The sequence below is a fragment of the Monodelphis domestica genome, chromosome 3 (genome assembly GCF_027887165.1).
Source record: "Monodelphis domestica isolate mMonDom1 chromosome 3, mMonDom1.pri, whole genome shotgun sequence".
NCBI classification, from domain to species: Eukaryota; Metazoa; Chordata; class Mammalia; order Didelphimorphia; family Didelphidae; genus Monodelphis; species Monodelphis domestica.
The window spans coordinates 153,398,121-153,416,238 of record NC_077229.1 but is presented as its reverse complement, the minus strand read 5'-3'; the positions used below and the strand labels follow the sequence as shown (position 1 = coordinate 153,416,238).

General features: G+C 33.4%; 1 protein-coding gene across 7 annotated transcripts in view; it reads right to left on the bottom strand.

The window, feature by feature from the left end:
- CSMD3 (CUB and Sushi multiple domains 3) overlaps positions 1–18,118 on the bottom strand; it is a 1,668,414-nt gene that overhangs the window by 41,097 nt on the left and 1,609,199 nt on the right. For all 7 annotated transcript variants that reach the window (XM_016431868.2, XM_056823169.1, XM_056823168.1 and 4 more), the window contains 5 exons: positions 12,257–12,436; positions 10,431–10,604; positions 6,653–6,826; positions 5,201–5,274; positions 729–840 (listed from right to left, as the gene is read on the bottom strand). In XM_016431868.2, the coding sequence (XP_016287354.2) occupies positions 729–840; positions 5,201–5,274; positions 6,653–6,826; positions 10,431–10,604; positions 12,257–12,436 (714 nt within the window). The remainder of the gene's footprint in view (positions 1–728; positions 841–5,200; positions 5,275–6,652; positions 6,827–10,430; positions 10,605–12,256; positions 12,437–18,118) is intronic.

Genomic DNA, 18,118 nt, shown 5'->3' with positions numbered 1-18,118 from the left:
GCCAGGGGTAGGCAGCTAAGTGGTTTGGTGAATTAAGAGCCAGGTGTAGAGATGGGAGATCCTGATTTCAAATATGACCTCAAATATGTCTTCTTAGCTATGTCAATTAACCTCCATTGCCTAGCCTTTACAGCCCTTCCTCCATGGAAGCAATATACTGTACTGATTCTAATGCAGAGGGTAAATGTTTGAAAAAAAAGCCAAAGGCCTCCTAGACTCCTAAATAGACTCATATTCTCCCCCTACATCAGTTAGATTCTTAAGATATTAGAGGTTCAAACTTATCCATTACAGACTATCTTTCTAAATATTATCATGAATAGACTTTAAAAAAAGGAAATCACTGCATCTTTCTGAAACTCAATTTCCTATTTTGAAAAATGGTCATAAGTACAACATAGTCCCCAACTAATTGGGTTGTTGTAAGTATTGAATAGGATAACATATAGAGACTTTAAAGTCCTACCAGATTGCCAGTAATTGTTGAGATTATAAGGGCTTTAAATAGAATGAAAAAATGGATTGCTATAATTTAGTTATGTTTTTTATAAGGATTTTTCCTTATAAGGTACTGGGCTCTAATACATGAATAAAGATTGAATGATAATAGTTTTGTTATAACCATCTCAAGAAAAATCAAGATAGCTATCTTATATAATTATTGAAATTCATTTTCAAAAGTGAGAACAAGGAAAAAATAGGCCTATTTTCCTACAACTAGTACTCACGTATACATTCAGGCTGAATTCCACTCCATGTGAGGTCAGGAAGGCAAGTTCGTGTGGTAGAACCTTGTAGAAGGTGTCCTTTTTTGCAATGAAATTGTACAATATTTCCCACCTATTAAAAAACCCAGGGGGAGAAAAAGAGCATCACTGCAAGGAAATTTCCATTATTTTCAGCATGAAGAGCAACACTAGATCCAAAAGAAATAAATGTTATTTTAAACCAGATTCTTTGTGGGAGAAATTAGAAATAGAAAAATAATCATTAAACAAAATAAGATAAACTAAATGTATAAAAGAAAATTATGTATTTTTAATCACATAAGAAACATTCAATATACTAAATATGAGGGCAATAAATGCTAATGCCATTGAGAAGAGGGAGACACTCACTAGGAAAACTGAGGGCAAGTTCATAGGGGTACTAGTATTTGAGCTGTACCTCAAAGGAAGGTCAGTATAAGAGCTTAGTATAAGTGAAGAGGAAGGGGAAAGTCTTTCCTGGTCGAAAAAACAAATAAGCAAAGATATAGATATAGGAATGTTGATGTTTGTGTGGGAAGCAGTTAGCAGATCACTTTACTTAAAACAGAGGAATCAAATTAGAGGAAAAGAAGATATAGTTGAAAATAAACTTGTGCCAGGTTGAAGCAGAACTTGAGTAATGACTAAGTAGTTGAAACCTAATCCAGGAAAAAAAGAATCAATTCATGGAAAAATAACTAAGACTAAAAGTAAAGTATAAGTTTGGGAAGTATCTGTAATGTGATATGGTAGACTATAGAATTAATGTGATCTTAAAAGGTTTTAAGAAAAATGTGGATGAATAGCCCAGACTGTCCTGATCACATGTTGGCCAAAGCTTTTAGTTCAGGCAAACACATTTTAGGAAGGGCATTGGCAAATTCATTTATATCCAAAGGAGAGAGTGCAATACAGTATTGGACTTGAGATGATAGCTACAAGGATCAACTGAAGGAATTAGGTCAGGATTTCTAAGTTGGGAAAAAAAAATACATGCCAGGGTGTATAGTGAAGGTTAGGTTAATTAGTCTAATTAACATAATTAAATTAATTTTGAGATAATGCAGTCTCTCTCATAAGATTAAATTTAACAATTTGTCCTCAGTTACTTGGAAAAGGGTTGTTACGCAGATTGGTCTACTTGGTTGTTGTTGCTCAGTCAGTGTGTCTCTGACCCCACTGAAGATTGTCTTGGCAAAGATATCGGAATGGTTTGCCATTTCCTTTTCCAACTGAACAACAACAAATGTGCTACATAAACAAGTTTAAATCTATTGAAATTAATCTTTATATCAACAATTCTTTTAAATTTGCCTGGTTAGAATTCTAACAGATTGTAAATTAGATGATATTTGAACATATCGAAAGAGACATGTTTAACAGATATCTTTACTAAGTCCTTCATTTGTTCCTCTTCTTATCAAATTTGCTTTCTGTTCATTACAAGAGAGTTCATTAATATTGATCATGATAATGCATCATGCCTATTTTATCATTCAGGCTTCTGGCTATTCATCTATCTATCCATCTGTCTATTTGTCTGTCTTTCTCTTGATCTACCCATCTTTAACAAAGTTTAACAGATATTAAATTTTTATTTTTATTTTGGAGCAATGTTGCTATAAATGACTTTTTTGTCTAGTATTTTATCATGTTATTCACCCCATTAAAGTAGAGGTTCTTATTCTGGTGATTCTGAACTTAAAAATATATTTTGATAATTGCATATTAATATATTTAATTTGCTTTTTAATATCATGCTTTGGATTTTAAGCATTAAAAAGTGTTATACTGAGAACAGGTTTAAAACAGAGATTAAAAACTCAAATTAAGATTTTGTGATGACAGTCAATAAATATGTTAACTGTTAACTCTTAAATCACATATCTTTTAAATGTCTACATACTAGGAAATTGATGCCTTTTCTCTATATATATACATATATAATTTCTATAAACTATTAAGTGTCTTCATCAACTTGTTAGAAAAATTATCAAACATAATTTGTTAATAAATGAACAAACAGAAAAAATTAGTGAAACTGTATTTCCTATTGGATATTGCCCCCTTTTTTGGTCAGATTTTATCAATTATGTCAGAGTAAACATAGTATACTCTTTTTTTCTTTGAACCCTTACTTTGTCTTAGAATAAATGGTAAGGGCTGGGCAATTGGGATTAACTGACTTTCCCAGGGTCACACAGCTAACACAGAATACTTCTTATTTTTAATGACAGCCAATGGATATGAAAATCATTCAGTCCTGTCAATAGAACTTGCTTCTGTGTAGTCAGAAATATGGTTGAGAAGGGTTAAATGATTTCAAGGATGCATAAAGAAATGTGAAGAATTATTTCCTATGTTAACTATTAGGAATCTTGACTAGCTTAATTGCAACTCTTTTTGCTGACATTTAAATATATTTGTCAATTTCTCTATAAGTTCACTTCAAAGCTGTCCTCTAAATGAAAACTTTCAATTTTTGCTCTTTGATGAAATTCTTAGACCACAAACTTTGATATCATGAGATCTATAGAATATTCTGTCTGGGGCTGACACTTATTTGTTTCATGACAAAAGCAAATCACGTAATCCCAGCTTTACTTTATCCATCTGTAGGATGAGGGCTGAAACATTTGGCTACTTATCCATTTCATGGAATTTAGATGGACTGATAAATGCTTTTAACTAACTGTGAATCTGAAGTCCTCTATTAAAATGGATATAACAGAGATGGAATAGAGAAAGCACTCTTTTACCTTTTTGTAACACCTGGACAGAATTCAAGCATATTAGAACTATTGGAAAAGCTATGAAATCAATGCCTATGCTGTGACTGAACTGTAGATAAATGAAAACTATTCTTAGCAACAACAATATGGCACCTTTGATGAGTGCTTCCTTTTAAAATGGCTGTTCTTCAGGCTCACATTGAATTTCATACAAAATAGCACTACTAAGGAAAATTCTGCCACAGATTACAATTGAGCAATGTGTAAATTGGCTATTTCCTTTTTTGAATTCAGTATGCACTTTGGCTCCCTTTAGACTCCTTAAATGGAAAAGTTGCTGAATCTCTACCTAAAAGCTAAATTGGAAAAAGACAGAGCATGAATGTCTGTTACACATGACTGAACATGCTAAAGAATTCTATTATAGCAATTCAACTACATGTTGCATGATGAATAGGTTATAGTCAAATTGTGTTCAGAAATTTCCCACATCAATACCATGTCTAAAAAATGTCTCAAACTAGCATCCCATTAATGGATTGCTTTGTTGAATATCCAAAGTAAGTCTCTGTTTGCTCTTTGTCTTACAAAGTTCTTTACTAGCTAACTTCCTACTTACAGTCTAAGATCACATCTTTTTCTACCTATTCATCTCTAGGCTCTACTATCCATCAACTTTCATGCTACCATTTATCTACTTTCTTAAAAAGTGATTTATGTTTCCTATTTGACATTTTTCATCTAACATTTTTAACCTTCTTCTGATCTTCTCCCTCACTGCAACATCCATTAGAGTGGTTGCCCGCTGACTTTTTTTTCTGTGTTTATAAATGTGCATCTAAGTGGGACGAATGCATTTAAAATAACTTCTGAATGTACCTATGTGAATTTTTGTGAATTTGAAAGTCAGTGAAGCTGAACTTGTGAATATCTAAACTAAAATGGTTCCTAATTCTTATTTGAGCAGAAAATCTCTGTCCTGAAGCTATAAAGTCTAAGCAACTGTCTCTGACATTTCTAGATTGGCAAACTGTTGACAAGCATTCATATAAGTGACACAGAGAACACTCAAAAGCAAAGTACTTTTGCAATTAAAAAAGAAGAAAAACTTTCAATGAACTATGCTTTATAAATATGGGTTTGCTATGCATGAGCTTGAGTTGAAAAATAACGTATTGGTTAGATATTTCATTGGCGAGGTTACAAACTGATATTATAATCAATTTGCATCTCTAAACAATAAGATGTATATAGAAATCACTGAAGGTCCATAGAAGGAGGGGGGGAAGATCTTCAAGAACAAGTTTGAAGAATTGGAATTTTTATTCAAGATAAAAAGTCTGACAAGCAAGACAGTTCTAACAAGATTTATTTAACAATATGGATTGCTATTAAGTTATACTGTCAAGTCTTGAATGGTAGACCATATAGGTGAATCTGAAATAGGTAAAATGGGACTCTGCTTTGTGTTGAACATCAGGATTAAATTATATCTGGAAGTTTAGTCTATTAAGATTTTGTAAAAAATAAAATAATACAAATGTGCAATTTCCTCAGCAAAAGATATACAAATAAAAGCAATTTTGTGGATTGGTTTGGTTTAATAAAAATAAAATGGAATATCCAAAAATAAAACACTTTCTTTAATAACAAATTTTCTAATTAGATTCATATTGTCAAATATAAACTCTATTTTGAAATGATACTTAAAATACCCACTTGAAATCCAAATGTATTGTTCTGTGATCCATGACGTGGTACTCCTGGGTTTTCACATGATGTGCGAGTGGGCTCTGAAGCAAATTTAAAAGCAAATTATGATTCTTAACATTAAAATAAATCTATATCTGTCATACAATTCAATTTTAAATTAACCGTGTTTGAGTGGACCCAGTGGAAGAATGATTAACATGATAACATTTCATACTTTATGTAAAATTAAAATCAAACAATAATATAATGTTCTTAGAGATTAAAGAATGAGACCAGTGGTCCATTTAAATGCAACCACTGTGATCATCATTTTATAGTCACATAAGTACTTATTTTGAAGCCCTTCAGGGGATTGGGATAGGATACTGTGGCGGTAACAGTCCAATATATATATATATATATATATATATATATATATATATATATATATTTTGAGCCAAATATAGCTTGTTAAAATCCTTCTCTGAAGATTTTTAATTGCCTAGTAAATATATATTGCAGTTATGCTTAGACCCTCTTGATTTCTTTGTAGCAGCCAATGCCAATTGCTTTGAGGATAGTATAAAAAAATGAAATTGAGATCATAATGCCCAGAAATATACAACATGTTCATCTGAGCCACTGGGTAAAGGGATATATAAGCCAGTGCAAATGTACAGGAATATAGATTATTCTACTTTTCTTTCTATTCCTTGATCTAATAAAGACATCAGAAAGTTTTATCTATCACTTATTAACAAGTAATTCCCCAATTCAGAAGCTAGAATATGAAATTGATGGCAAATAGCCATTTTGAAATTTTATTCCATTTTAATATTTATATCTTATATTTAATATACTGTTTTTATTTAAAAGAAGAAAAATTTTACTTGTACAAAGTTCATGAATGGAGTCAGAAAATGTTAACAAAAATGATATCTGGTATTAGAGGAATCCCACTTTCATTCAGAAGACAAATTTCCTCTAGAACAAAATACTTAAGCATTAAGAATGATCTTTGTGATTTGACTTAAATTTGTTGACACTTTGAGTATAGTTGCATTCACTATGGGTAATAAGATTTTCTAAGATGGTTTATTAAAACAAAAAGAAATAGAAAACTTGTCAATTAATTAGACTATAGTTAAATTCTTTTTTTATTTTCCATATCATTTAATCTTATCTAGACTAAATATGTGAAAATTCCTAAATATCTATAATCCAATATTTAAATAACTTGGGTATGTCTACTTATTACAGATTCTATTGACATTATTTCAGGAATATTTTTCCCTTAGGTAAGTGATTTCAAAATTCTCACAATATTCATTGTATACTAGATATTATTTTTTCAAGTTAAATTTTCCCTAAATGTATGCTAATCTGTAGGCTCTCTGACAAAAAATAGAAGTTAAAATGAACTAAATTCTTCAGCAGTTATTAAATACAAAATGATTGAGCACAATTATTGTTCTTTACCTATGCAGTGTGGTGATGAACCACTCCAAGTTCCATCAGCTTGACATATTCTAGTGCTTGATCCCACTAAAATAAAAGGGACATTACAGCTAAAGGAGACTTCTGACTGGTAGATGAAGCTTTTCCCTTCTCTTTTCCCCTGCGCTGGAATTCCAGGATCACCACAAAACTTTGCTGAGGGGAAAAAAAAAAAAGCATGATGCAAAAACACCTTTTAGATTAATTTACATTTTAATAAATTTGTTTATAGTCTTAAAGATCTGCTGAATATCTTAAGAATATAATCTCATCTGATCTTCACAATAGTCCTATGAAGTAGGTGTTATTTTTATCTGCATTTTACAACTGAGAAAAATGAGGCAAGCAGAGAATAAGTAAACTTGTTAAAGGTTACTCATCTAGTAAGTGCCTGAGAATGGATTCGAACTCATAATTTCCAGACTAGATGCAGCTTTATCGCTGAGCTACCCATCTGCCTGAAAATGAACCACTGTAAAAATATTTAATAACTTTAAAATAATTGCTATGATAATTTTTAGCTTAGTAATGCCTTCTTTCTCATTTATTTATATGTATGACTATATATCTGTAGAAAAAAGATAGAGATTTGATGGATACAAGAACACATAAAGTGCCATATATTGACTATAATGATTCAAATGACTATGATTCCAAGAGTTCTTTACTCTTATTGAGAAGTTTAGGTAAAATTAAATATATGCATGCTGGTGTTTCTTGTATTACATCTTTCATTCACATACAAATATTCCTTAGGAAAAATGCTTCTTATGACTAGGTTATACTCAGAAAAAGAAATCTGGATTTCTCTAAGTTATGCTTTCCAGCAGGATAGAATAATGGCTAGAGCCTGCAATCAGGAAAACTTTCAGCTTCTCTTTCCTGAGAAACATATGTGCTATATGACCTTAAGCAAGTAACTTCAACTCCCTGGTTCTCAATTTCTTTATCTGTAAAATAAGGGATTTTGACTCAATGACTTCAAAGATCCTTTCCAGCACTAAAACTATGATTCAATGTTTTTGAGATATTCACAGAAATAAAGTATGCATATAGGAAGGTCTTTTTTTTCCTTCTATATCCCCCTATAGAAGAAGTCTAACATTATCCATGCAAATTTAAAGTCTCATTTTTTTAAAAAGCAAATCAGATTAGATTAAGAAGGGCTATCTAGACCATCCATTTCTGCTATCTAATTTTATAAATAAAGAAAATGAGACCACCTAGAAAAATTCACATTTCTAGTTCTTTTTCTTTAAAATCACTTTCTATTTATATTGTATATAGTTGTTAGCATGTTGCCTCCCCAAAGTGAATGTTAGCTTTTTGAGGGCAAAGACCATTTTTTGTTTTTCCTTTGTTTCTAGTATTTAGTATAGTGCCTTACATAGAGTAGGTGCTAAATAACTTTTTCTTAACTGCCTGTTGTTCAGTTGTTTCAGTCATGTCCAACTCTTTGTGGCCTCATTTGTTACAAAGATGCTAGAGTGGTTTCCTTCTCCAGATAATTTTACAGATGAGGAAACTGAGGAAAATAGACTAAGTGACTTGCTCAGGGTCAAAGAGCTAAGAAGTGTCTGAAGCTGGATTTGAACTCATGAAGATGAGCCCCCCTGACTCTGGGTCTTACACTATCTAGTGTGCCACCTAGCTATTCTGTTAGCTAGCATCAGAATTAGTATTATAACATAACTGGTAATTAATTATAACTAATCTCTTTAATCCTATGTCAATGTTTCTTTCTATTAGGTTACATTGCTTTATTCACTCTTCAGATGCTATCAGTTCTCGTATGTGGCATCCCTGCATTTCCAGCTGCTAATTCCCAAATACAGTTTTTCATATTTCAATTCACTAAATCTTGACTAGGAGTACTCTCTTTCACAGCCTGTTTCTTTAGTAATTGCCCCATCAATTTTGGCTCTACTTGACTATATTAAACTCTTTCTTTCACAAAAAAAAGGGGGAAAAAGAAGAGAGCATTTTGATATTGCTAGGATAAACTTCCCCCCATGATTATGCTTCTCCCAACCCTAAGAGGTGTTTTTTCCATTATTCCTCTTCTCTCTCTCTCTCCCCTTCCTTTTTATCCTCCCTGTCTCTCCTTGTATCTCAAACTGATCTTCCTAAAACAGAGGTCTGACTATGTCATATACCCCACCTATATCATTAAAACTGCTGTTTCTCCTCATTACCTCCAGGATATTATCCACCCACATTGAAAAAAATATATAACTTATGTATATGTATTTGTGCGAATGTATGCTTTAATTTTATTGAAGCTTAAAACTGCTCTAAGGTTTTGGGGATACCCTATAATGTGTATCCAAGGCTATTTAGAGATATAGAATAGGTACAGATATACACACATGTATGAAATATTTTCTCTAGTGACTTTTTTATGAGGAATTTCTGCCTAAGTTGCCTCCCTCACCCCTATTTATACTTTATTCTCCATCACTGTACTCAATAATCCAGTGACACTGACTTCCTATGTATGCCTTCCTCAACATATTTCATCTCCCCACTCTGGGCATTTTTACTGGCTGTCTCCCATGCCTGGAATATTCTCCTTCATTTCTGGTTTTACTGAAATCTCAGATAAAATTAATTCTTCTGTAAGAATCTTGTTCCACTAGTGCCTTCACCCTATTACCTCTAAGTTAAACTGTGTATGCTTGTTTGTATATAGTTGTTTGAATGTTGTCTCCACTGTTAGATAATGAGTTCCTTGAGGGTGGGTTCTGGGTATCCCCAGTGTTTGACCCAGTGTCTGACACATATGGGATACTTAAATTTTTGTTAACTTCACCTAACTTGACTGATTCACTCCTCAGATGACAAGTGCCACTGGCATTTGTCACTATGTCTGAAGAGCCTCCTTTGCCTATAGGGAATCCACTATGTCAGTCTCAGTGACCTAACAATTTAACTCATGTCCACTTTCTTCCTATTTCCTGAATAATATTAAACTTTATAGTATAATGAAGCAGCCTCAAAGGAGTTATAAAATTGAGCATGCAATGAAAACATCAATGAATACACATCAGATAGCATTCCAATATGATGGGTAAAAATCATTTTGTACATAGTAAAATGGTGACATTGCTACTGTAATTCATGCTCTGTCTAAAAAGGAAAAATGTTTTATATTGTAACTCTTAACATGATGCTTTCTCATGAGTATAAAGAGTAATATCCTTAAAAGAAAAATTGTACCTCGTATAAAGAAACCTCTTTAATAAAGAAGTCATATGTTTATAAACCTTGGGAAATCTGTAACAATTTAAAATCTACCACTGCTGCCATTATCACAAGAAATGATAATCATAAGAACCAGATTTCATATTTAAAAAAATGGAGGGAATTTTTCAGGAATTTCTGAGCCAAACATAGTCTTTCAGGAGCTTTCAATCTGTTGCTTGATAATAACTTTTAAGTAGCTCTTTCTCCTTTTGAAAAATGTTTTTTAAAAAATGTAAGTAGTTTTCATTTTCATTTTAATCTATTAATTTCATAGGAGTGGAAAGAAATTAACTGAGAGCATTAAGGTGATTTGTAGGAATTCTTACTGTATCTTTACAAAAGGTGACAACACTATCATGAATTCTGCCCTCTCCATTACATGTTCAACTTAGCAGGACAAAAAAAAAAGGAACAAAAGAGACTGTTTAAGGAAATATCTTTTCTAAACTAGAGGCTCACCATTTTTTTTAAACCCAGAAAATGGTCATATTTTTACATGAAAAATGATACTTACGTAAGCACTGTGGTACTTCACCACTCCAAGTTCCATTCCCCACACAGGTCAAAACAGCAGGAAAGGATAGTTCATATCCTGGAGAACAGATGTAGCTAATACTAAATCCCCAGTCAAAATTTGTTCCTTCCAGTCTTCCATTAGAGATCTGGGGAGGAGTTGTGCAGGTAACAGCTGTAATTACATTAAAAGCAATTAGACACAGCTGTTGTAAATATCTGGGGTATAAAATATCCGTGGAAGAACCATATGTGCTAATTTAACCTTTTTTGGAGGACAATATGGTGGTGATATGTTTTATTCCCCTGACAACATTTCTGCTTTGGGGCTGTAACCATTTCTTAGAGCTATAATGGTGATGTGGTTATCTGGGCTTCTATTACAAAATAGTAGGTTACTCATCATTAGTGGAAGAAGAACATAGAGTGACCTTCTATAAACCATACTGTATCAGATAAATTATTGGCTTTATCTAAAATTATTTTATGATGACCTTTAGACACATTGGGGAGAAGTATTGTTTAAGTAAACATAGAGTAAGTGTTCTGTCAGGCAAGAAGTCCAGAATTTAGAAGTAGCTGTAAGGCATCTTTTTTTCTCATTTTATTTTTTCCCTGAAGTAAGAGAGATTACGTACTTCAGCAAAATAGCCAGATTGGTTTCTTTAGCACTATTTATGAATAGGATTAATGCTATATATTGTGAACCCTGCAGTACCATATTATTTTTCTTTGTTTTTCCTTTTTTTTTGGCCATTTGAAGCTTTTTCATGTATCAGCTGAATTCCATTTAATTATGTGCAAGATGAGAATAATAAAGGGAAAAGAGAAAGTTATAATGAGAGTTGAAAAAGAAAAGAGGTGACATCTGCTTTAAAATAAATTATTGACAAGTTGTCAAATAGTTATGAATAATTTCTACCACTATTAACATTTTTTGTTTCCATTGTCATTACAAGAGAACAAAAATGAGTTTTAAAATTCAATTCAGTTATAATGTAAGGTATTTTATCAATAGAGTTCAAATACCAATGAATGTTCATAGTCTTCCAAGTTAAAGAGAACACGGAGAAGAAAAAGTAAACATATTGAAGACTTCATTGTCCTACAGCTAACTAGCTGTCAGCTCCTAGTCTTTTAGATAGATATATGGCACTAGATGTTAGAATCCCAGAAATAATAACAAAAATGAACAAAACCATAATAATTTAAGAAATCTGGATATCTTAACATATTCTATGATTACCCAATGCAGTAATTCATATTCTGATTGCAAAATGACTTGTAAGCCCTCTTCAAATATTAAAAATCAACTGCAGAAAAAGGCTTTTAAACTCTGGCACTACAAAATAAATCACATATATCTGTATATGTAAATGTATTCATATGTATATTTATATATCCTTTTTTTTCCTGAAGCAGAAAAGTTTTGTTCACTTCTATGAAAAATGTTGAGTCTAATTCAATGTAGTTCTTAGATCAGGTATAGACTTTGAACTTTCTATGTCTTCACCGATTCATTCCAATTGTCAGCAAATTAAAGTTAGCAAATTAAATTTAAATTAGAACTAATGGACTGAAGTTCTTTGTTTAATCATCAGACTAAGCTCCCTCAATCAAAGTAAATAATTGTAGTCATCTTTCAGTAGGTCATGTAATTATATGGGTTTTTAAAAAGATGGCATTCAAAATAAACCTTTCATATGACAAGAAAAACATCAATTTTTTTTTCTCTGCAGAGATCACTTTTTTCCTCCAAGGAAAATAAAATGAAAACACATGCACAAATATTTTAGACACTTTGAAATTTAAGAAATACAACCACACCTTTACAAGTTGGCATTGTCCCACTCCATGTGCCATTAGTAGTACAAGTCCGAATTCTGGAGCCATTCAGTTCCATTGTATAGCCTGGCTGGCACATGTAAGTAACATTTTGTCCAACTACATACTCATCTCCATATCTCATTCCATTGGCAGGTATACCTGGATCTCCACAACTGATAACTATAAGGATTGAAGTTGGAGAGCAGATGGTTAATGTGGTCATGTATTTTATGCAGTGGGGCTGGAAACATATGGTAGACATTATAATTAACTGAGAAAAAATTTGGAAGCATGTTCATTTTAACCACATACTCATTAAATCTCCTACTGGCAATACTTCACTAACCAAACATTGGTTATCATTGTCAGTTCTCTGCATTTATCTGAAGACCTGAAAAGCTTAGGTTTTAGGGACAACACTGCTGTTCTAACTGCTGATCAATTAAACATTAAGCCCATAGGAATATTTCCAAGAAGAGTTCTGAGGCTAGGAATCTAAAACCTAGATTTGAGTCTTAGCTTTCTCATTTATTAGGGATCTAACTTTGACCAAATTACTTAACTTTTCTAAGCCTTAGTTTTGTTTTCCATAAAATGAAGAATATGATGTTAGATTACTTCTGCGATTCTAGATTCATGACATGAACATCCTACAAAGGTAATTCTTATACTCCCAACATACCTACACACAAGGCCTTTATAAGGATCAGTGAGGTAATGCATGTAACAATGTAAAAAGTTTTATGAACTTGACAATGTGGCAAAAATATTGTGTAATGATGTTACTAAGAATTTGGAGAGTTCCAATTATATTCCCTAAGGGAATATCCTTTCTATTAAGTAGTCCAGTTTATTTCAGGAATAGATTTTTTGAGATACTTTCTTTCACTTTACCTTCTTTAAGGATGTGGTCAAATGGAATAGCCACATTTCATATCACATGTTCTACTGCAGTTTAACAAATGGATCATACTCCTTTATTTACAATTTAAAAATTTTACACATTGCATGTTACTAAAATGACATAAATTGGATTATAGATAAAATATGAAGATAAAATAGTGCAAGTAAAATTTTTAATGAAGTAGAAGGAATATATTTTCAAGCAAACAACTTAAATTAATTTGAACAAAGAATTTAGATGTGTGCTTTCTCAGAACTAAGACATAATTACTTACTTTTGTTTTGCTTTTGGAAAAGACAAATATGCTTTATTCACTAGAATAATTTTTTGAGCTAGCAGTTCCTTATTATGTTGCATAGCATATTTTACATAGAACCTTCTTCACAAGTGACAGTGAGACACTAAGTATAAGGCATCTAGTTGGTACATTTGAACAGTGTTAGATAGAGTCATTTCAAATCCAATTTCTGATATTTAACTTAATGGCATGACCCTGGGCAAGTCGCTTAACCAAATGAAATTTTATATCTATATATCTATATATAGCAGTTTGCAAACCTTGAAGTCTTATAAAAATGCTAGCTATTATTAGTTTCCCCTTCTCAATGTGGAATTTCAAATGTAAAGTGATTCTACTAGTCATAAAGCTAGTGAGGGTCAAAACCCTCACTATTTTAATTTATATCTACATTTTCAGTGCCCAGCATCTAGATCTATGAACAAGAATTAAACCAGCCTAAAATAAATCACATTTAAATTGAATGAATTTTTGGATTAAAGCATTATACTGACCTCATATATATATTATAATATTCTGTTACAACATTAAATTAACATTAAAATAATAGAGGTAAAGATTCCTTTTGTCCTATATTACTGAGTTTAAATGATGAGAAATTAAGACCTTGAACAATAATGTCAGTTAAAAAATGGTATGCAGGATGTTCTCTCTACCTGATATTCTCTCTAGCCCTCAAGACAGTCTATTGAAATCACACCCACTGAGTATAGTACTTCTATTTTCTTAATTAAAGTTTTGCATGCTTGATGATTTTCCCTTATGATTATTGATGAGAAAAGAGATAATTTCCAAATCTATTTTGTATGACTATGCCAGAGTAGAATAGAAAAATAAATAATACTATTCATTTATTTTCCAGTATTGACACAATTCTATTTACAGAATAAGAGTATATTAAATATAGAAATACCCACCAAGTGTCTGAGATTCTATAAATCAATTGCCTACATTCCTGGTTTTGTTGACTAGAATACTTCATGAATCTTTTCTTCCTGAATACACTATACAGAATATTAGAATCAGAAAGTTGGGGAAAGAAAAGAGCCAAAATAAACATGATAGGATGAAGTCCATCAGAATGGAATGCAGGAAAAAGTAGAAAAAAGCTGCCTTAAGGAAATGCTGAAACAAAGCTTAAAACAGTTATAGAATCTCAGAGATCAACTGGCTAACTTCTTTTTTTAATACTTGCTCTATTGCAAACATTGTGCTAGGTGATAGGGACACAAAAGCTAGATTGAAACAATTCCTACTTTCAATAATTTTGTGCTTTCTTACTGGAAGATAGCATGTACATATCTAAATAAATAAAGAATTAATAAAAATAATATATTTTGATTTGAGAAGGAGTATGCTATAAATTGAGGTCTGATTAGGAAAGGCTTTATGTAAAACATAATTCTTGAACTATGCTTTTAAAGAAGTGGAATTGAAAAGTATTAATTGAGACCCAAAGATGTTAAATGACCAAGGTCACATCCAAGGCAAGTAAAAGAACTAAGATTCAAAATGAAGTTTTTTGATTACCAGAGCAGTACTGTTTCCACTAAACCAAGCTCAGAAATATTTACTTTTGAACAAGGTCTATGGAGCACAGTACCTAACATAGTTGTTCATCCTTAATGTTCAAAGAGGACTCATGACATCACCAAATAATGTCTTGTCTACAGCATGAATTGGATTTAAGTGGGGCAGAAGTTGCCAGCTTCACTATTTTTGCCACGGCCATTAGAATCCAGTGGCAAAACAAAAGTCAGGGTGACGAGAGTCGCAGGAAACAGTGGATGCTTCAATGTCTGACCAAGCTCTGAGCAATCCACTGTGCCTGATTCAGCCATCTTACAGTTATTGGAATAAATTGTTCTTATCTGTCTATTCCACCAGGGAAGTCTTCACATGCTTTGGGTAGACATCCCCCTAACTCACTGACAGATTTGAGGCCTGTTGGTTACCCTCAACCTGGTTTAGCCCATCTACAGAGAAAATTTTCCTAGGGTTGGGCTCCTGCCTAAGCTACAGCTTTTTTGAGCCACAGGTGAGAGTTGAGTGAAAGGTGGACACAAAAGGAGGAGGAGTAACCTTGAAAAGAGCTCGGTAAACCCTCAGCTTGGTGGTGCTAGTCCTCCCTGAATACTTCATACATCTCCTGACACACAGTAGCTGTTTAATAAATGTTTATTGAATAGTTCCAAGCATGGAGACTGTAGGATTGGAGATTGGAAATGGATTACTTTATACATAGACCATAGAGAAGGCTAGTTTGGCTGAACTTTTTTTTCTAAACCCTTACCTTCTCTCTTGGAGTCAATACTGTGTATTGGGGGTCAAGTGACTTGCCCAGGGTCACACAGCTGGGAAGTGTCTGAGGCCAGATTTGAACCTCGGACCTCCCATCTCTAGGCCTGGCTCTCATTCCACTGAGCTACCCAACTGTCCCCATTTGGCTGAACTTTTGAGGGTGGGAAGGAGAGTAATTAATGAGGCTGGAAAGTTACATTGATTCTAATTGTGAAGGGTTTTAAAAGTCAGAGTCTATCCTAGAGGCAAAAGGAACTCACTGGAAGCTTTCAAGTGTTATAACATGGTTAGATCTGTGTTTATAGAAAATCACTTTTAAAGTATCATGGAGATAATCTATATAATCTACTTCAAAGGTAAGCCTTTTTCAGTAAATGCCTCCACTTCCTTCCTTCTCACTCTCTTCTTAATACTGCAATCTGGATTCCAAACTCATCATTTAACTGAAACTATTCTCTAAACTTACAAATGGTCTCTTAATTTCCTTTTCTCAGTCCTCATCCTTCTTGAACTCTATCTTCAGCCTTTGACACTTTCGTTCATCATCTTTTCCCTGATATTCTCTATTCTCTGTTCTCTTCTGATTCCCCCTCCTCTATCACCCTTCTGTTCCTTTTGCTGGATTTTCTACTTTCATATCATGTGCACTAACCACGAGCATCTCTCTAAGTTCTATCCTGGCCACCCTATTCTATTTTCCCTCTATTAAATTTCACTTGGTATTCTTATAAGTTCTTGAAGTTTCAATTAACATCTCCTTTCAGATGACCCTTAGATGTGCTTGACCAGCCCTAAGCTCTCTTTTGACTTCCATTATAATATCTGCATTTGTCTAATAGACATCTCAAGAGCTGTATGGGTGTGCAAAGAGGACTTGTCCTTCTAGTGTGAGAACTTGACAAGTATTTTTCAGGGCTGCTCACTCACCTTTTGTGTCCACTTGGCACTCAACTTTCATCTGTGGCTCCAAGAAGCTATAGTGTGTGCAGTGCCACACTCTGATAAATCATCTCAGCAGATGGACTAAACCAGGTTGAGGGCAATCAATGGGCTACAAACCTGTTGGTAAGCTAGGGAGGTATCTACCACTCCTCACCCCAGGCAGAATGGGTAGATGAAAACAATTTGTTTCAATGGCCAGGAAGGCAACTAAAGTGGGAGATGTAGAATACTTGGAGTTTGGTCAGATATCAAAGACACCAAAGCCATCCATTGTATTCTGTACCATCACCAGTCATCCTGAGTTTTATCTTGCCACAGGACTTTGATATTGAATCTAGAAGAGAGAGTGAGGCTGATAGCTTTGTGTAACTCTGTCTTACTTAAATTCAATTCATACACAAGTCAAGAAATCACCCTGTATTGCCATTGGCCCTCTTTGAACACAAAGCACAGTTAAAAAAAAAGATATCTTAAAATGATTATGTCCAAAATCGAGCCCCCCAAACCTTCCCCTCTTCCTAATTTTTTGTTACTGTTGAGGACACTATCTTCCCAGGCAACTAGGTCCAAATTTCCAGTATCATTCTCAATTATTCATTTTCTCTCATTCTCCATAGCCAATTAGTTTATTACCACCACTCTGATACATGCCATCATCTCCAGATGCCCAGACTAATGCATTATCCTTCTGGTTAATATCCTCAAGACTATACTCAATTACATACGTTATCTATTCAGCTATCAAAATTAACTTCCTAAAGTGTCAAGTCTGTCTATATTATCTCTTCCCCTCAAATCAATAAACTTTGGTGGCTCTCAGGTATCTCCCATACTTAATATAAAATTCTCTCTTTTAAAGTCTTTCATAACCTAACCCCTCTCTAACTTTGTAGTCTTCTTACACCTTATTTCCATCCATGTACATAAGTACCTAGTGATACTGAACTTTTTGCTGTTCCTGAAATGCAACACTTCATCTCCAAGTTTTCACTGGCTGTTCCCCATGCCTAGAACTCTCTTCATCTCCAAGATGCCTTCTAGCTTCCTTCAACTCACTGCTATACTTTCTGCAAAAAATCCTTTTCTAGTCCTCCTTAATCTCAGTGCTTGTCCCCCTGAGCTATCCCTAATTTATTCTGTACATATCTTAGTTGTACATAGATGAATGTTGTCTGCACCAGAGGTGTGGCCCCTGCAGCCCATGTCAACATAACTCATAATCCTACTCAGTGGAATAGGTTAATATATAATGGGGTGGGGGGGTGCAGCTAGATGGTATGTGAGGGGAAAATAGCTCCACCCTGACAAGGTCCCAGCTATAGATATAGCATCATATCTGTTCGCCTGGCTGGCCTGACATCCCTTGGCATCAATCAGCTTGAATGTCAATGTGCAATGTTGCCATGGAGGGAGGAGC